General features: G+C 65.6%; 2 protein-coding genes across 2 annotated transcripts; one reads left to right on the top strand and one right to left on the bottom strand.

Annotated features, from left to right (window-relative positions):
* Nucleotides 1-524: 524 nt before the first annotated feature.
* Nucleotides 525-2,969, top strand: TDRD10 (tudor domain containing 10). The gene is made up of 3 exons (XM_042976475.1): nucleotides 525-798; nucleotides 1,447-1,531; nucleotides 2,328-2,969. Exons 1-3 carry the CDS (start codon nucleotides 684-686, stop codon nucleotides 2,368-2,370), a joined length of 243 nt encoding a protein of 80 aa, XP_042832409.1. The 5' UTR covers nucleotides 525-683; the 3' UTR covers nucleotides 2,371-2,969.
* Nucleotides 2,970-4,881: 1,912 nt separating this feature from the next.
* On the bottom strand, nucleotides 4,882-14,125 carry UBE2Q1 (ubiquitin conjugating enzyme E2 Q1). Its single transcript, XM_042976345.1, has 13 exons — nucleotides 13,784-14,125; nucleotides 11,589-11,693; nucleotides 11,149-11,253; nucleotides 10,561-10,611; nucleotides 9,013-9,153; nucleotides 7,380-7,464; nucleotides 6,895-6,955; nucleotides 6,658-6,748; nucleotides 6,493-6,551; nucleotides 6,357-6,405; nucleotides 6,049-6,144; nucleotides 5,793-5,859; nucleotides 4,882-5,356 (listed from the first exon to the last, which is right to left on the bottom strand). Exons 1-13 carry the CDS (start codon nucleotides 14,108-14,110, stop codon nucleotides 5,325-5,327), a joined length of 1,269 nt encoding a protein of 422 aa, XP_042832279.1. The 5' UTR covers nucleotides 14,111-14,125; the 3' UTR covers nucleotides 4,882-5,324.
* Between the last annotated feature and the right edge of the window lie 1,832 nt (nucleotides 14,126-15,957).

Raw genomic sequence — 15,957 nt, 5'->3', positions numbered from 1 at the left:
CTGCTGGCGGAGACCCCACCCTCCCGCCCTTTGCTCCGGCTCTTGCCCCAGAGGCTCCTTCCTTCCTCGCCCTGCTGCCGAGGGGATGCTTCTGGGACCGGGGCTGGCCGGCCGCCATCGCCACGTCGGAGGGGAGGGGAGGTGGGGCTGCTGGTGACCCGTATCGTCCCTCGGACCCCCTTCGGCTGGGCTTGCTGGCCGCCCCCTCGGGCTGCAGGGCCTCGCCGGGGAGGGCGTGCTGCCGGTTCTCCCTGCTCGTCCTCGGTCGCGCGGGGCGGACGAGCCGTGCTGGCGGAGGGGTGGCGTCCACACACGCGTGTGTCCCTCGTGCCGCCTGCGGGTCTGGCGCCTGAACACTGTTCCACGCGCTGGCCCTGCCTGACTCCGCCGTGCGGCCCAGTGCCACCTCGGGGGCTCGGGGCGGCCCGGGACAGTTGTGAGCCAGGCAGGGTCGGGCGAGCGCCCTGGGGCTCCTTCCTCCTCCCTGGACTCTGGCTTCTCCACTGCCGCGTCCTCTCGAGGTCCCTCTGCTGACACGCTTCGCGGCTGGGGAAGGTGCTCCTAGCCCTGACCTCCAGCCCCCCCGTCGAGGGCCGCCGTGGTGGCTGAACACTGTCCCCTCGCCCGTCCCTCCCTCGGCCAGGTGCTGGGTGCTGGACGGGGCGGGCGCCTGGGCTGTGGTCATGTTCGTCGACCTTGGCCGGTCGGCCACCCTCCCCGTGCGGTCCCTGTGCGGCCTGGACAGTGACAACTTCAGGGCCATCCCCCCTCTGACTCAGCCATTCATGCTGGACAAAGGTGAGCCTCCCTCCACCCTCCTGAGATGCAAGGGGCCTCAGCAGGACGGCCGGGGAGGGGGCGGCTGGAGGGCGGCCAGGGGGCAACCAAGGGACATCTGAGGGGCGGCCGGGGGTGACCAGGGGGCAGCTGAGGGGAGCTGGGGGGTGACCAGGAGACCAGGGGGCAGCTGAGGGGGACTGGGGGTGACCAGGAGACCAGGAGGCAGCTGAGGGGGACTGGGGGTGACCAGGAGACCAGGAGGCAGCTGAGGGGCAGCCGGGGGTGACCAGGGGTGAGACCAGGGGGCAGCTGAGGGGCGGCCAGGGGGCAGCTGAGGGGAGCTGGGGGGTGACCAGGAGACCAGGGGGCAGCTGAGGGGGGCCGGGGCCTCTGGGTGCCTTTCGGGGTGTCTTCTGTGATCTCACCCCAATTTCCGGATCTGCCCCTGGCGTATTTGCTGGGCGCCTGAGAGGGACCGCAGGGCCTGCTTGTGGGCACAGAGGCGCCCCCCCCCCCCGCCAACTTTTGCCAGAGCTGCTCAGCTTTTGTCTGGTTCATGTGTGTTGATTTCCCCGGGAAAGGGTTCTGTTCAGAGGGAAAGTAGAATCTGAAAGCCACGATAGGTGAGCACCGGACACGGGGTCTCCTGACGCGTGGTTTCTTTAGGTCCAGACACCTGTCGGGCCTCGGTTTCCACACCCTCGGGATGGAGATGCCTCTGCTCGGCCTTTGTCTTTGTGCTTCTGTCGAGGTCGGGGTCGGGGTCGGGTTGGATGAAGTGTGAACGGGGGAGAGAATGCTGGGGGGGGCGGTTCAGGAGGGGAAGCGGAGGTGAAGAAGGACCGGGAAGGAGGGTGGAGAGGCGCTCCCCCAAGAGCAGCGGCCAGGGGCCTCGGACGGCTGCGCCCCCGGGGCGTGGGCTCCACCCAGAGGTCGTCTCGGGTCACTGCATGCCCAGGGCCCCTGCCGCCCAGGCTGGGGAGTCACAGGCCCAGGACGGCAGGTGTACGATGTCCCCCTTTGAGGATGAGGAGAATAAGGCTCAGAAAGGTGAAAGGAACTTCCTCACTTTCGTAAAAACGAAACAGCACAGCTGGGGACAGACCCGAGGTCCCCTCCGTGAGGCCAGTTTACACACACAGGAGGCCCGGGGTTGGGCGCGGGTGGGCGGGCTCTGAGTGGGGGAAGGGCTCCCAGAGGGTGGGTTTCTGGCAAGCGCCCTCCCTCGGCCGCCCCACTTGGTGAAGGCTTCCCTGCCTTCCAGCATCCACCCTGGTGCCAGAACTCCAAGAGCAGAGTTGAACAAACACGGTCTTCTGTCCCCAGGATTTCCCACCGGACGACGTAAAATCCCAGATCCCGGCAATACTTTTAGCGACGATAATAGACCTACTTTTACATGCTCTTTCTTTATGGTCCCCCCGGCCCCCAGCAATCTTCTCCGGGCCCTGTAGCAGGAGCCCCCCCACCCAATGTCCTCGCAGCCTCCCCTTCCTTCTCCATGACCCGACCTGGTGCCACCAAGGTGCCCTTGTTGTGTTCTGCAGGCATTTTGAGTTCGGACCAGGCGATCCATCACTGGTGTTTTGAACTTGGAGGTACCTGCCCTGTGTCTGTCTGTGCGCCCTCCCGTGCCGCACCGTCACCTGGCATTTCCCCTAAAGAAACAAACTGAACTTCTCCAGGGGTTGGGTGGACGGGCCGGGCGGTCCTTCCTTTCCACGGAGACCAACTCTCTCTCTTCCAGTCGGGCATCCTGATGTTCGGAGAGTTTAAATGACGCGGCCACCGTGCGCCCTCCCCGTCCCAGTCCGCCTGCCCCGTCCTCAGACGCGTTGCACTCTCGAGACCTTGGGACGAAGAGGTCCCGGCACCCACAGCTGCTGCCACTCGCACGTGGCCTGGCCCCCAGCTCACCCCTCAGAAGAGGCAGACGTCTCCGTGTGTCCTGTGTCTGGAGCCTCCGTGAGGCTGAAGCCTGAGGCAGCCGGCGGGCCCTCCCCACGCCTCCTCTGTGCACCCGAAGCATGACAGGAGGGGCGTCGTTGCCCTGTGGTTCTGAGGAACGGAGGGGCCCGGCGTTGGGTCTTCCTGGCCTTCCCGGGTGGGATCGGGGAGCACTTCAGCGCCGAGCGGTCACCCCGAATAAATGCCGGCATGTTTCGTGAATCTGGGTGTTGATCCTTCTGTGTGGCCACCGTCCCCGGCCCTGCCCCGTGAGACCGGAGCCGCTGTGGTGTGCCTGCCCCCCGCGGCCCCCCGGAACCCCGCCGTCCTGAGCAGCTCGTTTGTCCTGGTGCAGAGAAGAGCCCTGGGCGTTCCATGCTCAGGATGTTACAGCCTCGTTTCTCTTCTGTGCTTTGCAGCTTCAAGAGAGCCCTCGACTCAAGGTCAGGAAGGGGGAGTGGAGTTTGAGCGGAAAGGTGGAGGGCTCCCTTCGAGCTGGTCTCCGCTCACCAGAGCTGGCGCTCCCCCTCATGTCAGGGAACATGGACCCCTCTGTTCCTTTATTTTTATTTTTAAAAGATCTTAAGCAGGTTCCCATGCCCAGCGTGGAGCTCGGTGCAGGGCTTGAACTCATGACCCTGAGGCCCAGACCTGAGCTGAGATCAAGAGTCGGACCGAGCCACCCAGGCACCCCTGTGCCGTTCAAGTAATTTCATCAGTGAGGCGCCTGGGTGGCTCAGTCCGTTAAGCATCTGGCTCTTGATTTCTGCCCAGGTCACAAGGTCACGGTTTGTGGGTTTGAGCCCCGTGTCGATTCTTTTTTGTTGACAGCATGGAGCCTGCTTGGGATTCTCTGCCCCTCCCCTGCTTGTGCTTACACTCTTTCTCCTAAAATAAACAGACTTAAAAAAGATAAATAATTTTATTAGTGGGGCCCGTGGCTGGTGGAGCAGGTGACTCTTGATCCTAGGGTTGTGACTTCCAGCCCCAGGTTGGGTGCAGACATTGTTTAAATAAATATTTACAAATAAAAAAGTAATCCGTTTTATTAGAGCCAAACTATTTAAATAATTTTGTTTCATCCTTTGGTAGGTGAGAAAAATACATTACAAAATTCATTATACAGAGGACAGCTCACAGCACACGTTACTAAAAACACAGTCTACACCCTGCTCAGGGCTGGTGTAAGTTCCCCCGCTCTCTGGCGGGTCTCTCCCCGCCCCCCTCCCACCCTGGGGGGGCCCCTCCGCGTCTGTCAGCACCCAGATCAGGTGGGCGTGGGCAGTCAGCGCAGCCCCGGGCGGCGTGGGCAGCTGTCCAGCCGCGGCGGGACTTCGAATCCGTGCAAGGAAACGGAGACCGGCCGGGTCCCCCACGCGGCAGGGCGGGGTGCTGGCAGCCTGCAGGTTCGCAGGTGGCGTCCTGGCTCCGGGCTTCCTAACACTAGCGGCTGCACTAGCCTCGCCTGGCCCGGCCCCAGTCTGCAGGCAGAGGGGTCCACAGAGGCCGCCGCAGCCCCGAGGCGAGTGTGCGTGAGCCGGGCCAGAGGCAGGTCTCCCCCCGACCCCACGCCCCGGACCCGCAGTGTCCAGAGCCCGGGTGGGAACCCGGGTACAGAGCGAGCCCCCGAAGCTAACCCTTCCAGCAGGACCCGTTAGGCGAGCGGCTTCAGAGAACCCGGATTCTCCCGGCCAGACGACGTGCTTCCGGGCTGAGCCCAGATGAGGCGGGAGGCTGGAGCGAGGGGGCATCCGCAGTCACTGGGAGCTGGTCGGAGCCACCTTCCCCAGGGAGGGCCTCGTCCCCCACCCCCTCGATTCATGTAGAAGCAATTCTCTGAAGCGGCCTCTAAAATCTATCTTTTTCTTAGAAATTTGGAAACATCTGCGACTAGGGAAGAAAAGTCCTAAGAATCAAGGTCATCGTTGCGGCTGGCTCCGCTGTGGTTTAGCAGCTATGCTGGGCTTCGCGTTTCACGGGGGGGTGGGGTGGGGGATGGCAAGTGCTGGTGGCCGCGGGGAGAGACCTGGGGACGAACCCAGTGCTCCAGCCTCTCCCCCGGCCGGCTGGGCCCAGCCCCTCCCCGACTGCCAGGGAGGCACGGGGTGGGGGGGGCGGGAGGCGGGAAGAAAAAGAGGAGTCAAGACCAGCATCTTCAAATTAACAAACTGTAATTGTTTTCCCAAAGATACATTTTTTTCATACACATCCATCATACACTGTAACCAAAAAAAGCAGTGTACATGAAATAAGAGAAAATAAATTAAAAATCCATAGCATAGGTAAGGAGGCTCTAGTCTGGAGCACAGCTGAGTTTCCAGCAATATAAGGAGGCTCGAAAGTTTCTTTTATAAGAGTGCCTGCTAGCAGGGGTTCCAGCCAGGTGGTTGGTTGGTCTGTAAGTCAGTCTTGAGTACTTGACAGTTCTGTTTTCCCTTAGCGCCTACAATAGCCGTCATTGTCCCGCGAGAGGCAGAGCTATGTCACGTCCGGGAAAAGTGAGGGAGGGACCACGGAGGCGGCGTGAGATCCGAACACAGCATTCAAAAGTAATTGGTCCAGTGGCGCCTGGGGAGGAGGAGGGCGGCTCCCCGGGCTTAGCCATCTTCCTTCGGGGGTGTGTACCAGCCTGGAGAGAAAGCGAGGGGACAGTCACCGGGTAGAGGCCCCAGCCCCCCCCCTGGCCCCAATACCGAGGGAGGGCACCTCCGGGGTCATCGGGACGCAGGTGGTGTCGGGGAGCTGGGAAACTGCCCACTGGAGGCCACGAAGACGGGGAGAACGAGGCGCCCGATCTGAGATGACCCAGTGAGATGAGCATTCTGGAAGGGTGGTCAGGAGGGCCTGCACCTGTGCGCCGGGCGGGCAGTGCTTCTCCGGGGCAGGGGTGTGGACGCTACCCCCTCGGGCCCTTCTCTGGAGAATGGGGGCGGGGGAGAATGGGGGGAATGGGGGGGAACAGCGGGACGGGGGCAGGCGCCGTGTGATGGGCGGTAAAGGCTTAGAAACCCAAGGAAGGGGTCCTGGCTGTGGCGGGAAGTGCGACCCCCGGGCCCGGGCCTCACCGTTCTTCTCGTGGATCTGCACCAGGGACTTGTAGGACTGCTGTGCTCTCGTCAGGCTGTACTGGGACTGGGACAGGACGCCACCGTCAGCACGGCCGGCCGCGGCCCGACGGCCGCCACCTTCCACAGCCGCCCCCCAGAGACCCCGGCTCCCGCCCGAGGACCCTCTGCCCGGGGACCACAGCCCCACCGCCCTCCCGCCGGAGGCCTCCTGCCCTCGGCCCTGGGCGCGAGCGGCCGGGGCCGGGCTGCTTACTTTGTTGGCTCCGAACTGCACTCGCGCCTTCCCCTTCACCAGCGTGGCACTGATCTGCATGATCACAGACTCTATGGAGTAGGCGCTGCTCCAGCCCTGGGGACGGGGGCACCGCAGCGCGCGGGTCAGGAGGGTGTCCGAAGGGCCCCGACGCCTGACACCGCCCCCCTCCACCGGCGGGGGCACCTCGGAGCCAGCCCTCGGCTGTCCATGTGGGTCGCGGGTGCAAGCCCTGCCTGTCACCCGAAGTCAAGCGTGCGCCGCGGTCAGCACAGCCCCTCCCGGGCCACCGCGGGACGCAGGCTCACCTGCTTGGTGAGAAGTTCCATGCAGATGGCGCCTCCACCCAGAACGTACCTGCAGGAGGGAGGGGAGTCGGCGGCTTGCCCGTCAAGAGCTCCGCACCCCTTCCCCACCCTCCGCCCCTGCCGAGCAGCCACTCACCCTCCGGAGAGGACCGGGGACACGACCCTGACAAATGGCGGGTCAAAGGGGAAGTTGTCCTGAGAGGAAAGAGAGAAATCAGAGGGGCCAGTGCCTGCAGGACCGCCCTCTGCGGGGCAGGGAAGGAGCCTGGCTCGGGGGGAGCCGCACAAACAGAAGCCTTACTTTGAAAGAAAAGTTAAGTAGAATGAAGTCGGCTCCTTCTTTCTCTTTGAGGATCTGGAGATCATTGTGCAAAGCGCTGTCCTGGTCGACTCTGAGGCAACAAGCCTGGGCTCAGACCCCTGGTCCCGGCTCCCGCTCTCCCGGCCAACCGCTGGCAGCTCAGGGATGAGCCCCTCCGCACCCCAGAGATGCCCCCGCCCCCCCCCCGCCCCCCCTGGCTGCCCAGCCCCCACACACTTGAGGAGTTTGACGTTCCAATCGTACAGACTGTCATTCACGAGTTCAACTGCATAGTTTCCTGGAAGGAGGGAAGACGACAGGTGCGGTCAGGATGGTTGGGGGACGGTCCCCGATGCAGAACCCCTCCCGGGCCGACAGAACACAGATCAAAGACTCCAGGTTCACCCCGATGGACAAACACCCAGTCTAAGCCAATGGCTTGAGAAGCTGCATTCTTAGACTGAAAAGTTCGTAAATGTTCACGTATCCCAGGACTTTTTTTTTAAGTTTCTTTTGAGAGCGAGAAAAAGTACCCGTGCACGAGTCGGAGAAGAGCAGAGAGAGAAAGAGAGAGAGAGAGAGAGAGAGAGAGAGAGAATGAATCCCAAGCAGGCTCCACACTGTCAGTGCAGAGCCCGACGTGGGGCTCAAACCCACGAACCATGAGGTGGTGACCTGAGCCGAAATCAAGATTCAGACGCCCCCCGGCGCCCCGCACTCACCGCCTTTGAAACTCTGTGACCGGTAGATATCCCTGAGCTCCTTCATCAGCCGGTCAGTGGCCTGCACCGAGCCAGACACCGCCCCCTGGGAGGAACAGGACACAAACATCCGCGCTCCTGAGTGGGGGGCGCGCGCGACAGGGGGGCGGCCCGGCAGGCGCCCTGGATCAGCCCACCGGAGAAGGGGCCTGCTCCCTACACGGATGCCCCGCAGACGCCCCCCCTCCCGGCCAGGACCCTCAACCCTTCAGCCCGGCCTCTCCCCACCCAGCCTGGACCCTCCAACCCCTCGGCCCGGCCTCTCCCCGCCCCCCCTCCCAGCCTGGACCCTCCAACCCCTCGGCCCGGCCTCTCCCCGCCCCCCCCTCCCGGCCTGGACCCTCCAACCCCTCGGCCCGGCCTCTCCCCGCCCCCCCTCCCGGCCAGGACCTTCCAACCCCTCGGCCCGGCCTCTCCCCGCCCCCCCTCCCAGCCTGGACCCTCCAACCCCTCGGCCCGGCCTCTCCCCGCCCCCCCCCTCCCGGCCAGGACCCTCCAACCCCTCGGCCCGGCCTCTCCCCGCCCCCCCTCCCGGCCTGGACCCTCCTGGACCCTCCAACCCCTCGGCCCGGCCTCTCCCCGCCCCCCCTCCCGGCCCGGACCCTCCAACCCCTCGGCCCGGCCTCTCCCCGCCCCCCCTCCCGGCCTGGACCCTCCAACCCCTCGGCCCGGCCTCTCCCCGCCCCCCCTCCCGGCCCGGACCCTCCAACCCCTCGGCCCGGCCTCTCCCCGCCCCCCCTCCCGGCCTGGACCCTCCAACCCCTCGGCCCGGCCTCTCCCCGCCCCCCCTCCCGGCCTGGACCCTCCAACCCCTCGGCCCGGCCTCTCCCCGCCCCCCCTCCCGGCCTGGACCCTCCAACCCCTCGGCCCGGCCTCTCCCCGCCCCCCCTCCCGGCCCGGACCCTCCAACCCCTCGGCCCGGCCTCTCCCCGCCCCCCCTCCCGGCCTGGACCCTCCAACCCCTCGGCCCGGCCTCTCCCCGCCCCCCCTCCCGGCCTGGACCCTCCAACCCCTCGGCCCGGCCTCTCCCCGCCCCCCCTCCCGGCCTGGACCCTCCAACCCCTCGGCCCGGCCTCTCCCCGCCCCCCCTCCCGGCCCGGACCCTCCAACCCCTCGGCCCGGCCTCTCCCCGCCCCCCCTCCCGGCCTGGACCCTCCAACCCCTCGGCCCGGCCTCTCCCCGCCCCCCCTCCCGGCCCGGACCCTCCAACCCCTCGGCCCGGCCTCTCCCCGCCCCCCCTCCCGGCCTGGACCCTCCAACCCCTCGGCCCGGCCTCTCCCCGCCCCCCCTCCCGGCCTGGACCCTCCAACCCCTCGGCCCGGCCTCTCCCCGCCCCCCCTCCCGGCCTGGACCCTCCAACCCCTCGGCCCGGCCTCTCCCCGCCCCCCCTCCCGGCCTGGACCCTCCAACCCCTCGGCCCGGCCTCTCCCCGCCCCCCCTCCCGGCCTGGACCCTCCAACCCCTCGGCCCGGCCTCTCCCCGCCCCCCCTCCCGGCCTGGACCCTCCAACCCCTCGGCCCGGCCTCTCCCCGCCCCCCCTCCCGGCCAGGACCCTCCAACCCCTCGGCCCGGCCTCTCCCCGGGAGGCACGTACGTTCAGGTAATCTTGCCTCTGGTTCTTCTTGATCTTCTCTAGTATGGCCAAGTTTTCCTTTCCGATGCCGTCGTCTTCGGGTTTCTTGCCCTCGGCCGGCTCCTCCTCTTTCATCTCGTAGTGGTCCAGGTCCTCCGTGTCCTAGGGGGGCACGGGACGGGGCGGGTGGGGTGGGGAGGAAAGAACCAACACAGGTTATGCAGAGGGGCCACTGCCTTCCCGGTCCCACCTGGCCGGGGTCAAAGGGTACAGGACAACGGTCGGTCCAGCAGACCGACGGACGGACACAGCCAGCTCCGGGTCCAGAGTGCCCCGGCCCCACGCCCACCAGGAAAATCTCCTGGTCGGTCTCAGGCGGCAGGACCCCGCCAGGACCCAGGAAGGCAAGTGGGGACTCGGCCATCTTGTCCCCGAGACCGACCCCGCTCCAGCTGTCCCTGACACTCTCCCTTGATAGCAGCGGCCCCTCTGTAGTCCTGGAATGACGCTGGCCTGACACCGTGGCTCAGAACTCACTTCTCACCGGGTCGCTACGATTCCCAGGAGTAGTAAAGACGGGGGCACAAGTCTCCTGCCCTCCCCGTGGGTGCGGGGCCCGGGTCAGGTCTGCGGAGGCGCCTAGGCCAAGGGGAACGAGGTGGAGGAGGTCAGGAAGAGGACTGGGCCCTCGTGCGCCCCAACCCAGGTGGGCAGGGAGCTCGCTGTGCGTGGGGCGGCGCAGAGGCCGGTGGCCGAGAGATGTGTGACGGCCCTTCGTGCGTCTAAGGTCCCAGCGGAGCTACTCAGGAGCAGAAGTGTCACCGGAGCGGCGTCCTCACCCTGGCACAACGCAGCTGCCACTAACCTCCTAATTCCGACGCTAGCCGCGGACATCCACGAACACCTGTCCCGTGCCGGGTGCTGTCGCAGACCCCACACGCCCCGGCTGACGTCCCACAATCGCCGTGCTGCTGTTCCGCCGTTACTCCCGTTTTACAGAGGAGCAAGCTAAGGCCTAGCGAGGTTTATCACCATGCCCAAAGCCGCACGACCCTCGGCGGAGCTAAGACGTGAGTCGGACTCCATGTGGCTCTGAAGCTCGGGTTCTTAACTACTACGTTACTTTCTGTAAAAGCGCCTACGTTTTTGGAGAACGGACCAAAGTTACTTAATATTCGTCAGAGACCACGTGGGGCATTTTAGACGCGGCGTCGCATTTCACCCTCACGACACTCATACGTACTAGGTGTCACAAGCTGCCTTGGAAACAAGGAAACCACAGCTGGGGGAGTCCCTTCCCCAGCTGGGTACAGGATGGGAGCCCGGGTCCAACTCCCAAGGGCCCCTAAAGGGACCTCGTGGACTACTTGGCTTAAAGACCTCAGCACTCGGCTGTCCTCGGTGCTTGCGGGGGGCCTGTCTCCCGCTACACCGGCTGCTCCTCTAGGCCAGTAAACCTGTCCTCAGTCCTTTCTCTCCCCGGTCTACATTGGAACGCTGTACACAGCGGGTGCTCAGTGCTGCTGACAAACAGCTTCCCGCCAGTGCCGCCCCGGGGCGCAACCCTACCTCAGGCATCTCCTCGTCTTCGTCTTCCGAAGACACGTCCTCCTGTGTGCACTGCGGCCGGGAGGGAAAGACAGCGATCAGAGCCTCAGCACGTGGCCTCTGACCTCCGCCCTGGAGCCCGGGGTCTGGCGGCTGTGTCCCTGCCTCGTGCCGCCAGCCGGTCAGGATGGAGCCACGGCCCGGGGAGTGACCTCACTACCGGCCCGTCCTTCTCCTACCACGTGCACACGTTAAGAGGACAGTGGCCGCACGACCCACCTCCCGCGTCCCGGTCCGAGGAGCCTCTCCTCGACTCGATCGTCTCCAGACTCACACCAGCCGTTGGTTCCCCCAGCAGCCTGGGTCCCCAAAGGCCACCAACCGCTACCGCCGGTGGTAAAAACTCCCCCTCCTCTCAACACGGAGCTCGCTGCCCCTGGGGAAGTTCTGGGGGCACCAGTGCCCATCTACCTACATCCCCACCTGAAGGACAAGAGCCAAGAGTCGCGACCCGTGCAGGCGTCTGCAGCGGCCGGAAGTGCGGAGGAATTACCGCAAGCACGTCTCCGCGAGCGGGTATCCACCGGGCCCAGGGCCCCGCCTGCTCACCTGCTCGGCCGGCAGGGGCTGGTCCAGCATCTCCACATCTGGGTGCTGAGGGAGGTTGTACAGCTTACACAGGTCGGAGATGATCTTCTTCAGATGCTGCAGGAGCTGGGAAAGGGGACGGCGGTGACGTCAGACACCTCATCCCCACCCCAGTATGGACCCGTGCGTGGACAAGCTCCTAAACCCCGATCCGGTACCTGGTCCTCTGGATCTCACGGACCACGTGTGTGGGGGTTTCCTGGACCAAGGCTGGGTTTGGTGCAAGGCTCTCCGTCCGGCTTTAGTAAGCCGCCCCGCACCCCTGCCCCGGAGTCTGCCCCCGGGGATTGGACGTACTGTACCGCCCCCTTCCCAAATACGTCTCCTTTCACGAGGCGTCTCCACGATGTGGGCCTCATAAGAGGAGAGGGCAGCCTCGGCCCGGCAACCCGGCCCCTCACCAGAGTGTTCCCTTTCTTTATGTCCACCAGCCTCTCCAAGACAGCGGCCAAGTTTGGGTCATCGGACTCCACTGACCAGATGGGGGGCACAGCAGGGTAGGACTCCTGAGGGAAAAGAGCAGAGAGAGTGGTCAGCACGGCAGCCCTGGGAAGAGCAGACCTTGCCTGCCTCCCGTCCCCCAAGGCTTCTGGTCCCTCTGCTCCTCCGCCCCCGACAAAAGCCCAGCTCAGCAGGTCGGCATCCCACCAGCTTCCCAACAAATCCCAGAGCAGAGCAAGTCCCCGAGAGAACCCTTTCCAAACAGCCTGAACACCCTTCCTCTTCTCAAGAGTGAGCCAGGGAAGCGCCGCCGCGCCACCAGCGGGGAGGGAGGCTTCCCACGCACGGCGCTGCGGGCGGCCTGTCCCACACCCGGCACTGAGCCCTCCAGCCCTCTGCTCCTCGAGTTCCACGGTGATTTCAGGAAGGGACCCCTTGTCACAATCACGCCGACGTGAAAACAACGAAGGCTGCCGGTCACTTTCGGTTCAGCTGGAGAAGGAAAGCCACACGCTAGGCTGAGCCTCCAGAACCCAACAGTAAAAGGGTGGCAGGAAGACGCCTCCGACCCGGTCACTCCCCACAGAACCGCTGACGGGCCAGCTCCCCCTCTCTCCCTCGAGCAGGCGCGGGCTGCAGGGCCCCGCGAGGCAGGCTGGGGGGAGGAAGCCCACGCTGCTGACATTCCCAGGCTTCCTGAGACCAGGCACCAAGTGCACCCTGACCAGACTCCCCCCTCTGCCCAAAACTGGGGGCATAGTTCTCGCCAAGTCTCCTTTATGGGGGCCACAAGGAATTGGACTGAGAGCCTCGCAGCCTAGCTTCCTTCTGGGGACAAAGACGGAACTAGATGGGCAGCTAGAAGAGAAGGGGGCATTCCTGCCTTTCGGGAACAGAATCAACTCAGGGGGCTCCCCCCCCCCCGCTTCTGCAGGGGTCTTAGCTCTGTCACAGCGCTAATCCTCAAACGCTGGAGGGAAGCAATCATGAAAGATACTCAAGTCTTCACCTGACTCAACCACACCCAGTTCTCCAATCTCAACTTTTTAGTAGGAAAAAGGTGGGGAAAAAAAACGGGGAAAAATGGGACACATGCGCTTTGGGGGAGCACCGTCCAGCCCAGGCTGAGGCTCACCGCACCCTGACCTGGTTCAATGAAGGAAAAGGGATAGGAAACCAGGGCCCCAAGTACCACCTGATTCACGGGTCAGTGTTTCCCCTGACTACTCCCTCCAGGGTGCAGACAGCCTGCTGGGTAAAGCGCTGGCCCCCCTGCTGCCTAACTACTGTCCCAGCAGGTAAGTGCCAGGCCATGCAGCACTGAGCACTCCCAGTCCTCAGTCGCTGCCCCCTTTCAGGGGAGGTCTGAGGACACATGGGGCAGGAGGCCTGCAGGATGTCTCCTGGCTTAGCCTCGTGTGCGATGGTGTTCACTGGGCACAGAAGGGACTGTAGCTGCTCAGGATCAAGGGCGCCGTCCTCAGTCATCACCATCGTTGCTGGGAAAAGCACCCACCCCTGGCAAGGGGAGATTTCCGAGGGAACAGGAGAGAGGAGGTCTGCTACCAGCTGGGGCAAAAGGAGGACAGTTCGAGGTTACACCAGAATAAAAGGGAGACCAAAACAGAGAAGAGTCCGTGACCTGCGAACCGCTCCTTAGTAAAAATTCAGGGAGCAAAGGGGGGCTTCGGGAGAGGTGCCTGGGCAGCGATCCCACAGGTGGCAACGTCCTAAGTCAAAGGCACTGCCGACAAGGAGGTATCACGGAAACGTGGAGTTCCAGGCCAGGTGGGTCCCCGCGGCTGAGCTCAGGGCACAGGCCTGGAACCCAAAAGTGACAGCAGGGGAAGAAGGAAGGGGCCTCCGCAGGTGGCCAGGTAAAGCCGCGCGGGGCCAAATCACGGCCCACGGGATGTGGGCCGGTGGAAAGGGCCAGTCGAGGCGCCATATGTCGGGGTGCGCGGCGGACGCCGGGTGCACAACCTCCAGCGGCGGCGGCGAGTGTGACCCGCTCGGAGCAGGCGCCGGGCCCCGACGAGGGGGGGGCGGGGGAACTCGGCCTGCCCGGTCCTCGGAGAGCAAAGAGCCGTGCGGTGTGGGGCGATCCCGGGTGCCTGACAGGGGGCCGCGCAGGGGCGCGCGGAGGGGTCCTCACCGTGATGTTGCAGTGGATGCGGACGGGATCCCCGGGCACCGACCCCCGCGGGGGCAGATGCGGTCCGGGCGCGGCCCCCGCCCCGGCCCCTCCGGCCCCGGCCAGCAGGAACTCGCAGCTCAGCTCGTCCAGGCAGGCGCTGGCAATGCGGAAGCGCTCGTGGCCGCGGTGGAAGATGGACTCGAGCAGCTTCAGCTCCCGCCTCAGGCAGGGCCCCGGCCCCGGGCCCCCCCCCGGGCCGCCCCCGGCCCCCGGCGCCGCCCCCTGGCCCCCCAGCTGCTGCCCCGGCCCCGGCTGCTGCTGCCCCTGCGGCTGCGGCTGCTGCATCCTCCGCTCCGCTCCGCTCCGGGGCCGGCGGGCCGGGAGCCTCCGGCCTCCGCTCGGGCTCCGCCGCCGCCGCCGCCGCCGCCGCCGCCGCCGCGGTCCGCACTTCCTGATCCCCCCTTCGCCAAGATGGCGCCGCCGCCGCCTCCGGGACGGGGCCCCCCGCTCGCCGGCCCCCAGCCGCCGGAAGCCGCGCGCCCCTCCCCCTCCGCTCCGGCGGCCCGCCCCGCCCCTCACGTGACCGCGCGACGCCGGCCTCCCTCACGTGACCTCTCTCGCCCGCCCGCCCCCCGGTGCTCGCCTGCTGCCCTGCACACGTGACCCGGGGCTTTGGGCCCGGCTCCGTCGGCGCCTCCGCGCGTGCGGACGCTCGCCGTGCGCGCGCCCGTGCGTCGGCCCGGCCGGCGCTCCCCTGTCACGTGCCCCGGCGCCGCGTGCTTCCCAGGGGGCCCCTCGCGCGGGAGTCGCTTCCTGTCCGGGTCCCTGAGCCGCGGCGGCGTGTAGAGAGAGTGCGGGGCTCGCGCGTCTGCGCCCCTGGGGGCTCACGGCGAATGCGGCGGCTCCCGGGGCTTGCAGGCTCGTGCCCGCCCCGCCACCAGCTGGTCGTGTGACCTTGGGTTCGCCACCGCCCCTGTGAGCCTCAGTTTCCTCGTCCGTGCGGTGACCCCGGGCGGGGCAGTGCGTACAGGGCCCGCGCCAAAGGACGGAGGGAGACACCGTGCGGTGCTTGGCCCCTTAAGGCCGCGCGGCCGGTACCTGACCCTTCGCCTCGTGAGTCCCCGCGGGCGGAGACGAGGCTGCGGGGCTGCGTGGGCTTCCCTCGCGGGCCGGGCACCGGGCAGCGCCGGTGTGGCCCGCGGGCCTGAGGCCGGCCGACCACGGCCCTTGGCCCAGCCGTGGTGGGCGCCGCCTGCCGCGGTGGCCCTGGCCCTCGCTAGGTGGCACTGTCGCCGAGGATCAAGCAGCGCGGGGGCGGGGTGGTGGCCCGGGCTGGCTTCCGCCGAGGGCCAACCCCGCGCCTGGGCCCCTGGCCACCTTCCTCCCCCTCCCCACCCCGGACTAGAAAGAGAGTCCTTGGGGGCGGGCTGTGCGCCCCGGTGCCGGGTGCTGGGCGCCTCGTTTCCCCAATCTGTGGCGGTTGACTCTGGGTGTTTAACGGTGATCGAGACGAGTTCTGCCCTTCCTGGGGCCGGTGACTTCCTTTGGGGAGCCTGAAGGGTTAGCTGCACGTTCCCTTTTTGTCGGTGTTCAAGCTGGTAGCATAAAAGGCTGGGGTGAGAACTCGCACTTCCTGAGGGTGTCTTGGAGGTATTTCTAGTACCCCCAGCAGGTTTGCGAGTGGGGGAGAGGCGTGGCTGCCTGAGGACACACAGTAAGCAGAGTGCTTGGCCTGTCCCACTCTGCCTTTCTCTGACGCCTTCTCAGGAGATTGTCACACCACTTGACTCCGATCCTTCCCCCAAAATACCCACAGATGCGGCCATTTGGAAAATCCTGAGTTCCATATTTCACTTTCATTTAAAAAAAAACTTTAAAACTGTTTATTCTGACAGCAGGGGAGGGGCAAAGACAGAGAGAGAGAGAGAGAGAGAGAGAGAGAGAGAATCCCAAGCGGGCTCCGTGCCGTCAGCGCTGGACGCAGGGCTCGATCTCGTGAACTGTGAGGTCATGACCCGGGCTGAGATCAAGAGTCACAAGCTTAACCGGCAGAGCCACCCAGGTGCCCCCTGAGTTCCATATTTCTAAAAGGGTTTTGATTAGAAGGAAATAAGATGACGAGACAGTCTCACAGTGTCGCACAGACTCCAGTGAGGGAACGAGAGTCGCGGTCAATGAGGTGAGGTCTGTGT

Source organism: Panthera tigris, chromosome F3 (assembly GCF_018350195.1).
Source record: "Panthera tigris isolate Pti1 chromosome F3, P.tigris_Pti1_mat1.1, whole genome shotgun sequence".
Classification (NCBI taxonomy): Eukaryota; Metazoa; Chordata; class Mammalia; order Carnivora; family Felidae; genus Panthera; species Panthera tigris.
Note: the sequence above shows the minus strand (reverse complement) of the source record. Positions and strands in the feature narration are given on the sequence as shown.

Coding starts and splice junctions, on each gene's coding strand:
- TDRD10 (XM_042976475.1), top strand. CDS start 684: ATGTTCGTCGACCTTGGCCGGTCGGCCACCCTCCCCGTGCGGTCCCTG. Junction 799..1,446: donor GCCATTCATGCTGGACAAAG/GTGAGCCTCCCT, acceptor TGGTTTCTTTAG/GTCCAGACACCTGTCGGGCC. Junction 1,532..2,327: donor GTCTTTGTGCTTCTGTCGAG/GTCGGGGTCGGG, acceptor TGTGTTCTGCAG/GCATTTTGAGTTCGGACCAG.
- UBE2Q1 (XM_042976345.1), bottom strand. CDS start 14,110: ATGCAGCAGCCGCAGCCGCAGGGGCAGCAGCAGCCGGGGCCGGGGCAG. Junction 6,956..7,379: donor GTCACAGAGTTTCAAAGGCG/GTGAGTGCGGGG, acceptor CCCTCCTTCCAG/GAAACTATGCAGTTGAACTC. Junction 5,357..5,792: donor GCAGATCCACGAGAAGAACG/GTGAGGCCCGGG, acceptor CTTTCTCTCCAG/GCTGGTACACACCCCCGAAG.